Consider the following 19061-nt stretch of genomic DNA (forward strand, 5'->3'; position numbering starts at 1 on the left):
AGACCCAACCTAATCCGATCGGGTTAGAAAAATCACAACCCAACCCAACCCAAAACTTCATCTAACCCAATCCAACCATTATGGTTTGGATTGGGTTCGTCGGATTGTCGAGTTTTTTGAACACTCTTAATTCTTATAAAGAAAGCTTTTAAATATTAAACTTTTGGTAACATGTGACTAAAACATAAAAAAGGGAAGAAAAAATTCTTCCCTATATTTTGCTCAAATTTCCCGGGTTAAATTAAACTACTAAAAAGTTTGTATCTAATAGTTTCTTAATTTTAAAAAGTATCTAATAGATGATTAACTTTAAGAATGTCGGATAAATTTTTTTAACATTAAAATTTGTGTTCAATCAATTCTCAACACATTCGAAATTTTTTTAAATTGGACCTATTAGACAACCATAAACTTTTAATTATATATCTAATAGATCCATGAACGCTAACAAAAATTCGGATAGGTTCTAGATGGTTGAAAATTTATAAATTTATTAAATACAAAATTGAAAATTCAAGAAAAAAAGTTCAACAGTGACCAGTTTGACACAAAATCTCTGACACTTTTTAAAGTTAGGGAGTCTATCCCTAAACTTATAATTCTAACTAATTTTTAATTTCCGCAGATTAAACTATAAAATTGAAAAAGTTGTAAAATCAATGCATTTTTCAAGATCTTATTTAACTAAAAACAAACCAATAAATCATCTAAAATTTTGACTGCAGTAGGAAAGTCAAATCCCAATCCATAAAATAAAATAGTCTAAAAATGCTCACCTGACTCCAAAACAAAAATATTCTAATCTAGCCATTATTAACACAATTTTAAAGTAATGAACATAGTTCTAACAGTAAAAAGCATATTTACTCGGTACTTTGATGAAGATGAACTATCAAATCTTCACACGCTACCTTCTATTACTACAAATACTAGCCGCCCAAAAAATAGTTGAATGGCATTTATAAAATGTTCACAATTCTTAAATGTCTGTTTTCATATTATCAACCAAACGGATAAAACCCAATTTACTAAACGGGGGAAACAAATAAACGCTGTATAAAAGGACGACAAAAAGGAAACAGATAGAGATAGCACAAACGACAAAAGAGGAATAAAAAAAGAAAAAATAAAATCAAACGAAATACGAAAGCATATGGTACAAGAAAAAGTGAAAGCCGTTCGTCCGCAAGGAAGTAGCCAAAGAAATGTCAAATTCTAGCCTGAAACTTTGAAGTTCTAAACATGTTTTTCACACACAACGTAACAAACCCTCTCAATTCAACAGAATATTGCAGGCCAAGTTCCAACCCGACCTCTTTCTTAATTATCTGACCCAGCAAACAAATTCTCAGAACTTCAACAAGAATTTTATTAGATTCGAAGAAGAAGAAGAAGAAGAAGAATAAGAAGAATGGCATTTGCAGAAATGTTTACCAGCGTTGGATCCATAATCGGCAGTTTGGTGTTCGTCTGGGCAATTTTCCAACAGTATTTCCCATTCGAGCTCCGCGCCTGCTTCGAGAAATACTCTCAGAAATTCGCCGGCTTCTTTTACCCCTACATTCAGATCACCTTCAATGAGTTCACCGGAGAGGGCTTCACCCGCAGCGAAGCTTACATCGCCATTCAAAATTACCTCACCAGAAACTCCTCCTCCCAAGCCAAGCGCCTCAAGGCCGATTCCCTCCACAACAACCACTCTCTCATCCTCACCATGGACGACCACGAACAAGTTGCAGAACAATTCAGCGGGGTGAAGCTATGGTGGTCATCTGGGAAACAAATTTCCCAGTCCCAGACCATCTCCTTCCACCCAGGGTCAGAGGAGAAGAAGTTTTTCATGCTCACTTTCCATAGAAGACACAGAGATCTCGTAATCGGGCAGTATTTGAACCACGTGATGAAAGAAGGGAAGGCGATAAAGGTGAAGAACAGGCAGCGGAAGCTATTCACGAACCAAGACGCCGATTGGAGCCACGTCGTGTTCGAACATCCGGCGACGTTCCGTACATTGGCGATGAAGCCGGAGAAGAAGAAGGAGATTATTGAAGACTTGATTGCGTTCAGCCAGGCGGAGGAATTTTACAAAGAAATCGGTAGGGCTTGGAAAAGGGGATATCTCCTGTACGGCCCCCCGGGAACTGGTAAATCGACGATGATAGCGGCCATGGCGAATCTTTTGGGCTACGACATTTACGACCTCGAATTGACTTCCGTCAAGAACAACATCGAATTGAGGAGATTGCTGACTGAAATTTCAAGCAAATCCGTCGTCGTGATCGAGGACATTGATTGTTCCCTCGATCTCACCGGGCAGAGAATGAAAAGGAACAACAGGGAACGAGGACGAGCAGAAACAGAAATGGATCCGATGATTAAAATGGCGATGAAGGAATTTAGCGATTCAAACCCTAGCGAAGTTACGCTTTCGGGGCTTCTGAACTTCATCGACGGGCTGTGGTCGGCGTGTGGAGGAGAAAGGCTAATCGTCTTCACCACGAACTATGTGGAGAAGCTGGATCCGGCGCTAATTCGGAAAGGGCGAATGGACAAGCTTATAGAAATGTCGTTCTGTGGATTCGAAGCGTTCAAAGTTCTTGCGAAGAACTATCTGAAGCTTGATTCGCATCCTCTGTTTTCGAAGATTGAGAAGCTCCTGGGCGAGACCAGAATAACTCCGGCGGATGTGGCGGAGCATTTGATGCCCAAGGCAGTTTCCGGTGACCCTAGGGTTTGTCTGGAGAGTCTGATCGAAGCTCTGGAAGAGCTTAAGGAAGAAGAGAGAGTGAAAGCGGAGCAGTACCAGAAAGAGAAGCAGGAACCGGCGGCTGAATTATGAACAACTTGCAGATCGTTTCGCTAACTATGGTTAAAAGGCTTTTTGAAGTTAAAATTATAAGAAAATTTTATTAAAATGTCACTTGTTCATAGTTCATACTACATTTTTTTTAATACGTGACAGAAAATTATCTCTCACATATCTGAGGATGAAATTTTGTGGCATTTACTAGCCTACTTTATTAAATTTTGTGTTCTCTTTGATGATTAAATTTTAATTGGTTATTATTATTATTATTATTATTTTTGTTTATGTAGTAAGAACCATTCATCATTCCTTTATAAAATTTGAAATAGAATATTTGTAGAGAAAATGAGGATATTAGTCATAAGCTAAATGTTATTTAATGGCTAAGGTTCCTATATATATTTTTTTTCAATCTCACACTTTCTCGCAACACGCTTCCACACTTTAATTTATGACCTATCTGTAAATGTAGCAATTACATTTAAATTTTAGTCATTTTTACCATTTTTAAGGTCCGTCGAATATATATACATATATATTTTTTTTTACGGCATGTTGGAAGGGGGATTTGAACTCTCAACAGGTATATGTCAATTACCGCTGAGTCATGCTCGTTTTGGTCCATCCAATATATCCTTAGTGAACACTCTTAGGTAAGAAGAAATGAAATCTAATAAATGATCTTTTATATGTTGCATTACATTTTTATGTGTCATGATCCAACGATAATTGATATATACCTTCAATCAAAAAGTCATGAATTTGATCTCTCACCTCTACATGTTGTATCAAAAAAAATTAAAAAATAAATATAATCTTAGATGTTGAAATGATCAAGTTGATATGAATGTACAATCTTTGATGTAATATCGAAAAATTAATTTAAAAATACATAATTTGTGTTCATCTTTGGTGTTTATTTATTTATCTTTAGTACAGCATATCTTCCGTGTTTATTTATATCACGAATTTCAGTATTTCGACAATATTAATTTAAGAAACGAAACATGACAGATGTTTGACTTGACTTTATAATATACTAAAAATTAAAAGAAGAGAAAATTATAAGATATTTGACCGACGACACGTCGTTTTAGTCTTATTACGTTTTACGTGGTTTCCTAGAAGCTACGTGCCGTCGTTGTGTGCGCCATCGTCATGCCAAACGGTGGGTCACGTGACTCACATAGCGTTTCTACTTCTTCAACTTATTTCCGCACCCACATTTAAGACTTGATTTTGCTTTGTCAAAAAGGAAGAAAGGGTAATTTAGTCAAAGTAACGGAAAAATATATAATACGCCATATTATATATATATATAAAATTTAATGTGGCAGTTTTCTAAGGAAAAAAAAGAGGGGGAAATTTATGTCAAAAAGGAAAAAAGCGGAAAATGATCGCTCTCATCTCCACCCACCCCTTCCCCTTAAACCGACATGCAGAAGTGGACAATATTGAATATTCAACAAATTTTTATTTTTATTTTTTAGTTTTGATGCTGATTTTTAGGCGAAATCCATGTAGATGCCGCTCGAGTATCACGTCCATAGAAATTTTACACCTACTTTAAGGTAGAATTCAAGTAGAGGCATTATGGATATAAAACAGAAATAATAATGAGACAGAAATCTCTGGACCTTTTATTGTTGAGTTAAGATCAAATTAGAAACAAAGTATCAAATTGTTCGTATGATATTTCGCTACGTCATTTTTAATGGTAGATTTTCTTTTTTATATCTGTTTATTGCCTCTTATATACTGCATAAGAAAATGTTCTTTTGTTAAATAATATATACCACAATTACAAAGTGAGAGTTCAAACCTACGATTCACTAAGAGACATGAAAATGTCCATACACCTCGTGTTAGCACATAAGAAAACTTTTTTTATGAAAGAAAAAATATTATTGACATACAGCAATGATATAGATTTTTGGAGAATTTTGACCTAATTATAAAAATTAAATTAAAAAATTTATGGACACTTAGAACCGTTATGACATCTTATTATTTTTTTAGAGTTAGAGCTTAGATCCCTAGTTCTTATATTTGTAATTAAAAAGGGAAAAAAATGTATGTAAGTAAACACAAATTTGAAGGGCTTTTTGAGTTTGGAATGGGAAAAGACGGACCGGGCTTTAAATTTGTTGTTGAAGAAGCCCAGAATGAGAATGAGTTAAAGGAGCCCAAAACGGGCCCAATTTGGACGAGGCCTACCCAGAAAAGCCTTCATTGACCAAAGGGTTAGTTTACATATATTTCGTTTACAAAAAATAAAATCTAAAATGTCCCTTTTTTTATCCCCATTAAAACTATATTTCAATAGAACTTTTTTTTTCTGAGAAAATATTTCAGTATCAGCAGACCAACCTATTTAAAAATTTATAAAATACACTTTTAATCATCTAAAAAGTTAAACAAAAATATGTCTAAATGAATAATTCTTTCAAAAACTGTTTACAGATAAAATATTTTTTTTTCCTAAATTTAAAAAACATTTTCTTTTTCCAAAGTTATTCGAAATGCACTCTATGACAATTTAAGACACAATTTGATGCAATTAAAATAGAATAAAATTACTTAATCTAATTATCAATCTAAGCACGATTCAAGTAGTCAAAATTTTGGTACCTTTTATGGTTGGTAGATATGAACTTTCCCCTCCTCGTCTGGAATGTAATATTTATAAGGAAAAAAAAAAACATGTTTCCAAATGTCCAACAACAAAAATTCAAATCACAAAATACAAAAATAGAATCTCTGGCATCATATTAATATCCATGATTCATGGTGGCGTCATCATATCTATAGGGCCAACTTCACGTGATGGATCGATCACATGTGGAAGTTCGACTAGTAGAGTTGAGTCGACTCTTCCTCCAACTTAATCGAGGTGGCTCGACCTTCCTCTAGCTTAGTCGAAGCGAACCAACTTTTCCTTTACAATAAGATAATTCAAATATTTGTAGTAAAATATAGAGCAAATTTATCGAAAAATAATTTAAGGACATCAACTGCACACAATTAAATCCCTAACATTAAAAGGTTGCCATCCCTTATTTGCTTTTGTTTTACGTTTAAAGAAATCAAAGCGAGCCACAGTTTGCGATCTCTCCTGCGACACAAACTCCTCCACCTCTTGGATATTATCTCTATCACTTTGTTGCAAAATGATCCTCCAATCTCATTGGGTTTTAGGGTTGGAAATTATGTAATGTGAAAATGGTGTGCCGAGGGTTGAAGAATGCCAGCTAGGGAGTTTCCAAACAAACTCACCAATGTCCAATTGAGTAATTCCCTTTTTTTGGGGATAAGCTTGTTTTTTTGGAAGCCAGAAATCAATGGCATTAAATTAAATACTCAGCCCTCCCTGAACAACTTTATCAACACAGAGAGACCACTCCTGAACCAATTAGACGGCGAAATCCTCCGTGTAATTTAACTCAACTGCATGTAGACTTCTAGATGCATGGTAAATTTCTTAATTATGGTCTATTTTTCAAATCTTGTAGTACAGTTTAGACTATATATTATTGTTCCCATTATTCCCACAATGGTACGTCAAGAAAGCTGAGAAAATTCGCACGGTTGAGTAATTTCCTATTTGGGGGAAAAATGACTGTGGACACGTGGAAGACGCTCAGTAGAACGTGAGACTGGATAAAGGAAATCTCCCAGGACCACCTCGGCCCTCTCGTGGAGATCGAGTTTGCCTACATAAAAGGGCTAAGTGCAGGGGTCGAGGTACGACCTGTTTGGGGTCCGATCTGCTCGGAACCCGACAGGTCCGACATGAGAAAAGACAAATAACCGCCGGTCGTGAGTACTGTCGGACCCACCACCTATAAATAGAGGGTTTCATTTCACGCTCAGGTATGGAATCTCACCTCGAACTGAATACGGAGTCCGACCTATACTGACTTGAGCGGAGTATTTTACCCTCTTGCGTAGATCTACTCTAGTGATAGACCGGAGACCAGGTTCGAGCTTGATTCAAGGAATATCGTTGTGCAGATCTTTGCATAAACATTTCTCATTCGATAAGAATGCACCTTCTAAGTAAAACCCTAATATATTAATTAATATTATAATTATGAGAAGTTTACACGAACATGCTTCAACTTAACTATAAATAAAGAGGTCAGGTAGGGAAGAATATATCACAAATGATGAAGAGAGCAAATTAATATTTACGTTCAAGAAGTTGGAGAAATTCAGGAGAGATGGCACTCACTAGGCAATAATCTAGGCAAGATATATTAATTTGATTGTGTAGTCGGTGCCATCTTCTTGTGACGTGATGTCTGTGCAACTTATAATTTTATTATCTTTGCATTTGCATCGGTATTCCAATTATTTGATACGGTAATTGTATTATATTGTATATTGGTTAGATTTAATTTTGGGTCATGAGTCACTAGTTAATTGTTTATATACTGCAGGTTTCAAAATTTTGAGAAACGTGACAATTGTTTTTCATTCTATCGTATTGAAATTTTAGGAAATTTTAGGAAAATAAAGTCATGTTTCTCTTTCTGGTTCGGTTCTTGTTTCAAGTTTTTCTACCATATAAATATTATTATTATTTCATCATTTTTTATTTCGTTGTCGACCACCAACTTCACCGCCATGTGAGCACCCTCTCCTACAATGAGGAAAGGTGTAATTCTCCCTCTTTGTTGAGATAGGATTTGAATCTCAACCTTAAGATTTTGGATGTTCGCCTCAACTCCCATCCTCATCTCATCCCTTTTTAACTCCAACGTTAGTTCACTATTCATCTTCAATTCTTCAAATAAGGCGGAACTCATTTACGATAATATCTTAACCAATTAAATTATATTTATTTAATAAAAAGTTTTTTTAGTCTAACAAGAGATGGATAGAGAAGTAGAACTTGTAATCTTTGGTTAGATTGGATAGAGAAATAGAACTTAATAATATTTTGGTCAGAAAAAAAAACAATATAAAAAGTAACGTTGTATTGTTTGTAAAGTTGATGGGAATCTATATTATTTTTAATACGACAGAGTTTTAAATAGAAGAATTATTCGAAGTCTAGAACTAGAACTCGAATCAGCATTTAGCATTTAGTATTATGGGCATGAAGATTGCGGTGAGCTTTTATAGTGAACATCTCGTGAACCATGCCTTCCAAATTGGTCCACGACGACCCACCTTCCGCCATAGCTTTTTTAGACATGGCCGAAATCTCGCCGGCCCTCTTCCTGGCGTGCTTCCCCCTCTCCCCCTCCATTAACTCCCTCACCAATCTCCCCAACTTCTTCCCTTCCACAAACCCCTTCACCGGTCCTCCACATTCCACCGCCGCCAGCCCCGCCCCCAACTCCTCCACCACCTCCCTCGCGTTCAGCGCCTGCTCCGCCATTATCGGCCACGCCAGAATCGGCACTCCGCAGCTCAAACTCTCCACCACCGAGTTCCACCCGCAATGGCTGAAAAATCCCTTCACGCTCCCATGCCCCAAAACCCCCCTCTGGTCCACCCACTCCCTCACCACAATCCCTCTCTCCTTCACCCTCTCTTCAAATTCCCCTTCCGATTCTCCTCCTCTCTTCGCCCACATAAAATTCGCTCCCGATTCCTCCAATCCCATCGCTATCTCCTTCAATTGATCGCCCGAAATGTGCGCCTGCGACCCGAACGCCACGTACAGAACCGATTCTCCTCGGTTCTGTTTCCGGTCCAGCCACTCCTCCCATCGGGGTTTCACTTTCGGATGTGGACATTCTTCTTCTTCTCTATGCGATTGGGCCAAACAGAGTGGGCCGATGTTCCACGACTTCCGCGATCTTGCCTCCTCGCTCTTCAAGTAATCGCAGAACGCTGGCTCCAGCTCGTAGAAGCTATTCACGATCGTTCCGTAGCTGCTGACAGTGGCTTGGATTGAAGCCCTAATAAATCGGGAGTGAGGAGTCGTCGGGTCGGATTCCGGCCAGAACGGTGGCTCCCAGTCGCTACGAGTGACCTTCACCCATGGAAACCGAGTCACGGTGATTAACTCGTCGTCGGACTCAACTCCGGCGAGGAGGCTGTCTTTCATTACCGCCATCGTGATCGCGCCCGAGAAATTTGACATGCCTGTTAAAAGAACAGAACATCGATAAAAAAAAAAAAAAATTAATCGATCCGTGTAAGGTTTTGAATTTAGTGATAGTTTGAAGAAAGAGAAACAGTAGGTACCTGAGAATGAAATTCGGGGGATGCCAAATTTGGAAGCGGACTCGAGAGTCCACACGAGGAAGCCATCGGAGATTAGGAAGGTGATTGGGGGAACGGATTTGAGGTGTTTTTCGAAGTCGTGTTGCATTAATTTTGTGGCCATACAGAACTCCGGGAAGAGAGATAGTGAAGGGAGCGTCTCCATGCCTTGGACTCCGGCGGGGAGGCCGGGCACATTTTCCGGGAATGGAAGATCGATGATGGAGACGGAAGCGTCGGAGAGAAATTGGGAGATGAATGGGCGGTGGGCGGCGGTGGTGAAGACGGTGACGGAGAGGTCATGAAAGCGGCGGCGGAGGAGGCGGACGAGGTGTAGAAGTGGAATGGTATGGCCTTTCGCCATGAATGGGAACAGAGCAACGTGACCAGATTGAGATTGAGAATTTGAGAAATCCATAAGGAACTTATCTTCAGATGAGTGGAAGGCAGAATTGTATTGAATTCATTGTTTTAGCATATATATAATCGAGACAAGAGGGGAAATTGACTCAAATGCTCAAATGACCCACCTTTTTAAATGTGTCCAAATGACCTACTTCAAACATTAATCATGTGTCAGAGAAGATGAAATGACCAAAATACCCTTAATTATAAGACATGACCGCTGGAAAAAACCTCGGTCGGGATCATATTAATTCCCGCCCGGGAATCATTTAATTCACAACAACCATTGCCTTTAATTTTGTTGTTTTTGATTTCTTCTTAAGATTGGACTACATTTGAAAAGCAATTTTGCTGTTTTGTTTGCTTTGATTTTGAAACATGTTGTCATTTTTAAATTTAGTTTCATATTTCAGCATGATTCTGCTAAAGTTGACTATGAACCTCGGGCGGGAGTTATGGTTTCCCGATCGAGTTTCATAAGAAACGATGAACCTCGGGCGAGGTTTCGGCCGAGGTCAACGGTTGGTGATAGAAAAAGTTGACGCAACCTCGAGGTTTCTAAGCCTCTGTCATTTTTCTCGGATTCGATCTTGGGCGAGGTTGAGCCCGAGGTAATTGAAAGAGGCTCAACCTCGAGTGAGGTTTCTCGCGGTTGAGCCTCTTTCAATTACCTCGGGTTCGACCTCGGGCAAGGTGGAGCCTGAGGTAATTGAAAGAAGCTCAACCTCGAGTGAGGTTTCTCGAGGTTCAGCCTCTTTTAATTACCTCGGGCTCAACTCGCCCGAGGTCGAACCCGAGAAAAATGACAGAAGCTTACTAAACCTTGAACGACGTTTCAAATCTCTTCAACCTCGCTCGAGGTCCATTCCACTTCATCGAAAATACTTCTTCATCTTCAACCTCCCACCACACCACTTCAAACATTTCAAATCAAACTCCCGTAGCCACAGACCTCAATTCCAACATTAATGAAAAATCAAAGAAAAACAGGGAACGAAACAAAGAAGAACACCAGAAAACAAAATCAACAGAAAAAAACCTAAATTGATGCAATATTATACATGTATTCGTTCATCTAAATATCAAAAAACTGAATCAACGCAAATAAACAACCATTCAACTCCTCAACACATATAAAATCGAAACCAATCGCCCAGAGAAACAAAAATTAAGAAGAAATTCCAAGGGACTGCAAAGAAAAATCGAGAAGACGAATTTGGGCTGAAAACGGCGAGGAAAGGGGAAATGTAAAGCAAATGGTTTGGTTTTCTGAACAAAAGGGTAGTACTGTAATTTTGCTACCTTTTAAAATTAATTAAATATTACAGTGAGTTATTTGGACACATTTTAAAAGGGTGAATCATTTGAGCATTCCACAAACTTTTGAAGGTCATTTGAGTCAATTTCCCAGACAAGAGCCTGTTTAGAGGAGCCCCAAGAAAGCACAAATGTTTTTGCACCAAAAATATTCTCGGTTCACCAATCCTGAGTCGATGGGTTGGGTCGGTTTTTAAGGCTGAAATCCCAACCGACCGATATGTTGTCCGCTTAAATAAGATCTAACCAACCAATCATATGGTAAGTTCGGTCGGTAAAATGCAATAGACCGACGCTGTGGAATTGAATGACGGTGGGGATTGGGTCTCAATAGTGGTTAGGTCAGGGTGTAAAATGACTAGGTGCAACGGATCCAAAAATTTAATTTAGATAAAATAATATAGGATAAATTATTTTAAAGTATGTATACGTTCATAAAATATGGGTGTAATCATATTACACACTAAAATACAAGCTAAGTATTTTTCCTAAACTGACTTTTATATCAGATGTATTAGAATTAGTATCATCTTTGCTTTCTCATTTTTATTTTATAATATTTTTCAATATCGATTACGTTTCTTCGAGTAAAAAACTTTATATATTCTTTAAAAGAGAAAGAAATTGGCAACTAAATTGTAACTTTTCCTGACAAGTCCATTTATACTCACTAAACCTAAAATCTTTAGGTTTTAAAGGGATAGCCCATGAAAATGTATAAGGGTGGCTGAAAATATATGCCATAAAAAATAACTAAATAAACACACCAGATGCAAATCAGTTAATAAATGACCGGAATATAATAAACTAATTACCATTAGAAGAGTCGAAGACTGATGCAAGAGCATAAATTATTAGTTGCAGAGGCATCATGTTGCAAGAGGATGGCACCACCTACGGCCATGCTAGATAACTATATTATCTTTTTGTTTTCTATTTTTAAAATATTTCATAAATACTATTTTCGTTTACCACTTATCTATTTTGTTATTTATTAAAAACATTTTCAAAATCTGTGCCTATTTGAAAACTCACAAAACAGTTTTGAAGATTATTTTTTGTTTATAACATTTTAATTTTGGCTAAAAATTCTCATGTATCTTTTTTAGAAAAAAAGCCAACATCATTTTTTAAAATAAAAAACTATAAACGAAACTATTACTAAAATAATTAGAGTTCACTATCGTTACCTATTTGTTTGTTTAGGCGGTGTCATCTCTCCTGCAACATGAATCCTCCAACTCATATATTTGAGTTCTTCATCTCCGATAAATTAAATACTCCAACATAAGTGATGGTTTACAAAATTGGAATCCCTTCATTTATATGCATAAGTTTCTACCATGCTCGGTAAACTTTCTCATATGATATTAATTAAATTAGAAATTACTGAGAAATTGCTTTCTTGGTGAAAGGAAATTACCAAATGGGAACGATTTTCTAAAAAAATTTTTGACAAGCAAACTTTGAAATAGTGTTAATTAAGAAAGTTTTAAAATAGGAAATTTACTTGAACTTGCTACCATGCCATTCTAGAAGACGAACCCAATAAGTTTCATACATTAACCCACAGGTTTCAATTTCTATTGATTATTTTTTTATAAAATAAAAATATAAGTGATTTCATAAATGTAGACTTTATAAAAAAATGTCTCCTAAACTGTGTTCGTAATTCTAGCAATGGCCTTTGCAATAAATAAATTTAAAAAAAAAAAAGATTTGTATCATTAAAATAATTTTATTGTTTATTATTAGTAAAAAACTATTTGAGATCTTTGTAATTAAGAACTTTCCCATACATATTATTTTACCCAAATAATCTAAGTTTCCTCGGAATACCTCCACATGAGTATAATTATAAGTTTTGTGGTCAATGTTCCTGCCATATATTTAATGGGATAATAATTTTTTTATACAAATTTAATAATAATAATAACGAAATTGGTGTACCAAATTTTTAAAAGCTTTTTTCCTTGTGGAGGAAAAATTCTCATGAAAAGATTAAAGGAAAGCACGAAGACTCGAGAAGTTGATAGATTGTCATTTTCTGCAAATTCTTAAGCCTAGCATTGCTATTCCTGTTGATGTGCTGAAAACTTAGAGTTAGACCTAATTTCTCAGCTATTTATTTTATCTCATCAAACTAACAATTAAATATAATTGTTTAATTTTGTATGTCACCTAAATTTTTTAAATGATTGAAATGGTACAAACCATATAAATTTTATATGTAACTTATAATTAGAGTTTTATGGTAAAAAAAAATTATTACTTTAGGTGCTCTATATCATCAATTTTAATGTCAATGCTTTGATCTTTCACTATGCAACTAAAAAAAATCATGGACCGCTCAACCAAGCATAGTTCAAATGATTAAGACACCTATCTCTTAAGTTCAAACCTCCATCCCCAGGTGAAATCTATAAATTAGGAGGTTTATAAAAGTAGGCACTATCTATTTGATTAAAATGAAAAGCCACCATTTACCTACAATATCTAACACAAGTAACTTAAAAATCTCAATTTCCTCCTCATTTTTAATTCACACTTATTTATCCCTGAATTTTGCATTATTCAAAAAACGCCAAAAACAATTGTTTTTTTATTAATGATTATGAAAATATATGGTATGTTTGGTTAAATTATTATATACTCCTCTGACCTACGAGAAAGAAAGAATATGATATCATATCATCAGATGTCATTCTAGAATAAGTCTCATTATTGGGCTGGACTGGCCTAAATTTAATTACACTACGTCAAACCCAAATTTTTTTTAAATTAAGTATTTCCCTTTGTTATAATTCAAATAAATATAATTCAAGTTAAAAACATAGTTATAATCTTTATGGTTTATAAATTAAATAGCAAGATGGTTTACCTTTACTATTTTTTTTTTTGCGTGAAAATAGGATATCGATGAAAAAAAGTCTGTCATATTTCCTACCTGATCAACTCAAGATTTTGTAGAATATTAATGGGCTCTTCAGTGCCTACAATATCATGAAAATATATACCCTTAACAAATCTATGTCATGTGGAATGATGAGACATGACCTTCATTATCATGAGTCATTACGCGCACAAGCCACAAGCCACAATGAAGGAGCAGTTTCAAAATCAAATGAACTAATTGTTGATACATGTTTATTAAAATTTAAGGTGCAATTTGATAAAATTGAAATGTTAGTGCGTTTGATGTTAAAAAATTATACTTTTCTATTTTTTTTATACTTTTATTGAATTGAATACTATATTCAATAACATTTTTTCCGTCACAAATAGAAATACTACCAAGATTAGTTCCCCTTCATTTTGGAAATAATTTTAGTCTGAATATAAATTGGGTTTAATTAGGGAAGTTTTAAACTTAATGCAATTGTTAATTTTGGTTTATTTTCAACTTTTAAGCAAAGGATAATATGCATATACAGCCACCAAATTCTAATTAAATAACCGTGGATGACTTTTTTTTTTTAAATGGTACCAATCACTTTTTCTTGTTTTGTTTGATGTGGAGAATAGACCATTTTAATTGACAAACATTACAATTATGCTCACTTGTAAATGGAAAGTTTTAATGCTTGTTATTTATGATTATAATGTTAGTGAAAAGACAGGAAAATTGAAAAATTTAGAAATAACAACATTGAAGACATACAAAAATTTCTATTCAATAAAGGCCACAAATTCTGGTTGAGATTATATAGTCTAATCATCAAATTTGTAGTCTAAACTTTTTTTCAAAAAAAAGCTTTAATATTTTAAAAAAATAATTAAGTAAAAGATTGATGAGTATAGAGACAAAGCCCAAAATATATATATTTCATGATTCTTCACACGGAAGCCTATTAAAAAGTAAAAATTATCACACTTGGAATTGTCGCTAAGTTATAGTATTTAGTAAATCAATAATGTGCCTGTGTGTTTATTTTAGTTTCAGAATTTTAAAAAGTTTCAATTATATCTCTAACATACTTCACTACATTGGTTAACATTTACTAGGAATGCTACGTAGTATAACACAACAACTGAAGTGTGTCGAGTTAAGTAATATCGACTATCGAGCACGTAGGTTAATCCGATTAAAGTACTCATAGAGAAGGAAAAAAAATCAAACTTAATCCATCCCCACCCCTTTCAACTTACTTCAGTTCAGTTCAGTGCTGTATATGTTAGGAATGGGGTGGCCAAGTATAATAGAGACAACTCAAGTACCAAAAATTGGAAGTAGGAACTTCATGAGCCATTTTACTTTTCCATTTACCACTACTTTCGTAAGCTATTAAAGATATTAAATTCATTCACAGGTACATAGTAGTTCTATCTAAAATGTATTTGAGGATCAGTATTTTTTATGATAAAAAACATTTGTCCTTTCTTGGGGCTCTTCTAAACAGGCTCTTCTCTTGGTTATATATATGCTAAATCAATGAATTCAATTCAATTCTGCCGTTCCTTACGGATTCAAATTCCTCAAATTCTCAATCTCAATGTGGCCACGTTGCTCTGTTCCCATTCATGCCGAAAGGCCATACAATTCCACTTCTACACCTCGTCCGCCTCCTCCGCCGCCGCTTCCACGACCTCTCCGTCACCGTCTTCACCACCGCCGCCCACCGCCCCTTCATCTCCCAATTTCTCTCCGACACTTCCGTCTCCATCATCGATCTTCCTTTCCCGGAAAATGCGCCCGGCCTCCCCGCCGGAGTCCAAGCCATGCAGACGCTCCCGGAGTTCTGTATGGCCACAAAATCGATGCAACACGACTTCGAAAAACACCTCAAATCCCTTCCCCCAGTCACCTTCCTAATCTCCGATGGCTTCCTCGTGTGGACTCTCGAGTCCGCCTCCAAATTTGGCATCCCCCGAATTTCATTCTCAGGTACCTACTGTTTCTTTTTCTTTAAAATATCACTAAATTCAAAACCTTACACGGATCGATTAAATTCTTTTTATCGATGTTCTGTTCTTTTGACAGGCATGTAAAATTTTGTGGACGCGATTACGATGGCGGTAATGAAAGACAACCTCCTCGCCGGAGTTGAGTCCGACGACGAGTTAATCACCGTCACTCGGTTCCCATGGGTGAAGGTCACTCGCAGCGACTGGGATCCACCGGTCAGGCCGACTTTCCACTCCCGATTTGTTAGGGCTTTAATTCAAGACACAATCAGCAGCTACGGATCGATTGTGAATAGCTTCGACAATAGAGAAAGTGGGTTTTAATCTGCCTTTGTCTTTTTTCTACAATTTCTAAGATGTTGATACAAGTAATAACTTTTTTATTTTATTTATTTTTTTTGTCTGGAAGAGGCGCCGGACGGGGGAGGTGTTGGTGGCCGTGCAGTGAGGCTCGATTCTAAAGACTTCCCCAAAGTGAAGAACGGGAGTATGTTTAATGTGTCTGTATTACTTTCATTTCAATATATATATAATATATATATATATTTATTAAGATGTTATACCTCTGTCTTAAAAGTTAATATTTGAATCTTTTATGTTTCAAAAAATATATATATATATTTGAATCGTTTAAGCATGAGTCAATTTTAATATTTATCCACAAATAGGTACAACTAAAAAAGATATATAAATCATAGTAAATTAAATAATAACTTTTTTGAACTATGAGGTGTAATGATAAATTAAATAAGAAGTTCTTAAAACTATAGATTGAATAAAAAAAACAACCCGAATAAAAATAAAATGTACATAATGTTGCAAAGTGATGATGCTCACTACGAGCATTATAGCCAACATGAACATAGTTTTACAGTCAAAGATACATTTTTTATTAGAATAATGTTAATATCTACTACCATTCTAATGAAATTGAGCAAGGTGTGACATGCCTACAATGTTTGCTTAATGGTTGCGGAGACATCTCCGGCATCATGAATTTTCTTTTGATCTTTTTATCCAGCAAAATACTTCATCGTACTAATTTTTTTTCCAGATCTCCCTCCTTTTTCTCCTCTTTCTAAATAATGCCTCTCATTGAGAAGAAGACAACATTTTCAAAGGGATACAGAGAGAGAATATTATTTGAAGATTCTACCTTTCAATTGTCTTAACTAGTTAAACTACTCCAAATCTTGAAGATGAGGTTATTGAAGAAAAGAAACTAAGCTTTCAAAAAATAAAAATAAAAATAAATAATAACACTATTAAAGAAATTAAATAATTCCAAATAAAAATAATCAGTTAAAACAACTCCTTAATAGCTAACAGTTGAAACTGGATAATATACTTATCTCCTATCAAAAAATCATGAGTTCGTATCCTCCACCCCATATGTTATACTAAAAAAAGGAAAAACAAAAAACAACATCTTGACTAAAAAGAAAATTAAACTTAATCGATATGTTTGTCAATGTTCTTGTTTCTTTATTTTATTTTATTTAAAAGGAAATGAAAGTATGTTAGTAACTTTCTTCTTCTCTAAAAATTTGAGATTTAACAAAGTAAAAATTGTATGAAATTTAAATTTTAAAATTAAATATTCAAAATTCTATATTATATTTATTTCTTGATATAGATTATGCATTTTAAAAATAAAAAAGGATGAAATAATAATTTTATTTATATTATAGGAAAAACTTGAAATAGGAAGACACACCCGACTTTGTTTTTCTAAAATTTTTAAATGATAGAAACATAAACAATTACTAACCACTCAAAATCTTGCCAATAATATAAAACAATTTTAGGCAGCAAAGAATTAGAATATTGATACAAATGCAAGATAATAAAATAATAAATTATAAGTTGCAAAGGGATCAGGCCGGCAAGATGGCACCGACTACACAATCAAATCTGGTAAATAAAATTAAGAAAGTTTGTATATATATATATATATATTTTGCTAGATAATTGTCTAGTGAATGCCATCTCTCCTGCGACGTGATTTCTCCACCTCTTAATAAATATTTGTTATGATATGTTTTTTTCCCTACCTCTGCCTCTTTATTTATAGGTTGTAGCATGTCACTCTGTAAAATTCTCATAATTATAATGTTAATTAATAGATTAGGTTTTACTTAGAGTTAAAAAAATCAAATTTATATATATTTTAAAGTGAGGTGGGGAATTCGAACTAATGACCTCTTAACAAAGATATGTGTCAATCATCATTGAGCTAAAACTCATATTTGATAGGTAGATTTTATTGATCCCAAATCAAAAATTTTATTAACGTGTCGCAGGCTACATGAATGAATTAAGTTTCCCGGTAAGTAGAAGACACCTTTCCTTTTTAATATGTGTAGGTTTAATTGTATAAAGAACCACGTTTTTGTAATTTCTCTATTTTACAAACTTTTAATTTTATAGAAAAAAATCTAAAAAAATTTCTACCTTACAAATTTGTATATCATACCTGTCCAGACCAGGATGCGCACCTCCACTAATCTCATGGCCAATTGCCTAGCCTCACAATATTTGGTGCCAAGTTAGTACATGGTCATCATGGGATTTGAACCTTTTTTTTTTAATCAATCTAGTCCATTTGGACCAATGAGTCACATAGTGCAGGATCTTCTATCCCTTAAAACCAATTTGTTGACTAAGGGAATTAAAACCGATGCCAATTGTGTTTTTTTGCAGGAATCATGTAGAGACCGTGACTCACTTATTTTGGGAGTGCAAGGTATCAAAACAACTTTGGGATCATTACATGCATTTTGATGGGGGCTGTTGAGGACTTGGTCGAGTAAAGACTTCTGGGATTGGATGCTTGATAAGGATAAGGACGAGGAGCTAGAGATGATTATGATCGGGTCGTGGATTATTTGGAACCATAGAAACAATGTGGTCTTTCGGAGCGAGCAACCTAGTTATCTCACATTGATACAGCAGATTTCAAAGGCCATCTCAAAACATACAACAAGATCCATATAGATTCTCAAGCGGGCAGATCGAATAGGAAATTCAAAGTCAAAACGAAATGGGTTCCGATCCCCTGCGTCGGAACCTCTTCAACGGGGCAGTTTGGGGTGGGTGCTCCGCAATTGGGATGAAGAAGTCATCCGGGCCGGTAATCGTTTTGTGGATTCTTGCAGTAGTATCAATTTAATCGAAGCAAACGTGATTTTGGAGGGGCCGTGTGCAGACAGATTCGGAGATGGTTGCAAATTTGCTGAATGAGGTAGGCCAAGATCTTACGGAAGTTGGTGGGAGAGGGAGAGTTGGAACAATTGTATCCCTAGTTGGTTGTCTTCTTTGGCCAATCAGGATTTACTTTGATTTAATGAATTATTCGTTCTAAAAAAATGAATCACATCGAATGGATTAAAATGATCTATTTTCA

General features: G+C 35.3%; 3 protein-coding genes across 4 annotated transcripts; 2 read left to right on the plus strand and 1 right to left on the minus strand.

The window, feature by feature from the left end:
- Positions 1-1060: 1060 nt before the first annotated feature.
- Positions 1061-3003, plus strand: LOC111006667 (AAA-ATPase ASD, mitochondrial). The gene has a single exon (XM_022278703.2). It carries the CDS (start codon positions 1412-1414, stop codon positions 2837-2839), a length of 1428 nt encoding a protein of 475 aa, XP_022134395.1. The 5' UTR covers positions 1061-1411; the 3' UTR covers positions 2840-3003.
- Positions 3004-7773: 4770 nt separating this feature from the next.
- LOC148212084 (UDP-glycosyltransferase 90A1-like) lies at positions 7774-9556 on the minus strand. Its single transcript, XM_088122355.1, has 2 exons — positions 9011-9556; positions 7774-8908 (listed from the first exon to the last, which is right to left on the minus strand). Exons 1-2 carry the CDS (start codon positions 9444-9446, stop codon positions 7890-7892), a joined length of 1455 nt encoding a protein of 484 aa, XP_087978481.1. The 5' UTR covers positions 9447-9556; the 3' UTR covers positions 7774-7889.
- A 5539-nt stretch (positions 9557-15095) lies between these two features.
- LOC111006159 (uncharacterized) lies at positions 15096-19035 on the plus strand. Of its 2 annotated transcripts, XM_022277929.2 has the most exons (4): positions 15096-15635; positions 15732-15968; positions 16065-16142; positions 18359-19035. In XM_022277929.2, the coding sequence occupies exons 2-4, from the start codon at positions 15761-15763 to the stop codon at positions 18367-18369; spliced, it is 297 nt and encodes a 98-aa protein (XP_022133621.2). In that variant the 5' UTR covers positions 15096-15635; positions 15732-15760; the 3' UTR covers positions 18370-19035. The 2 variants fall into 2 exon arrangements, 1 of the variants encoding a protein (XP_022133621.2); XR_015790385.1 differs by having other exon boundaries at positions 15099-15635; positions 15732-16142.
- Positions 19036-19061: the final 26 nt, after the last annotated feature.

This window comes from Momordica charantia (genome assembly GCF_013281855.1).
Source record: "Momordica charantia cultivar OHB3-1 chromosome 4 unlocalized genomic scaffold, Mcharantia_2.0 BLBB01000004.1, whole genome shotgun sequence".
NCBI classification, from domain to species: Eukaryota; Viridiplantae; Streptophyta; class Magnoliopsida; order Cucurbitales; family Cucurbitaceae; genus Momordica; species Momordica charantia.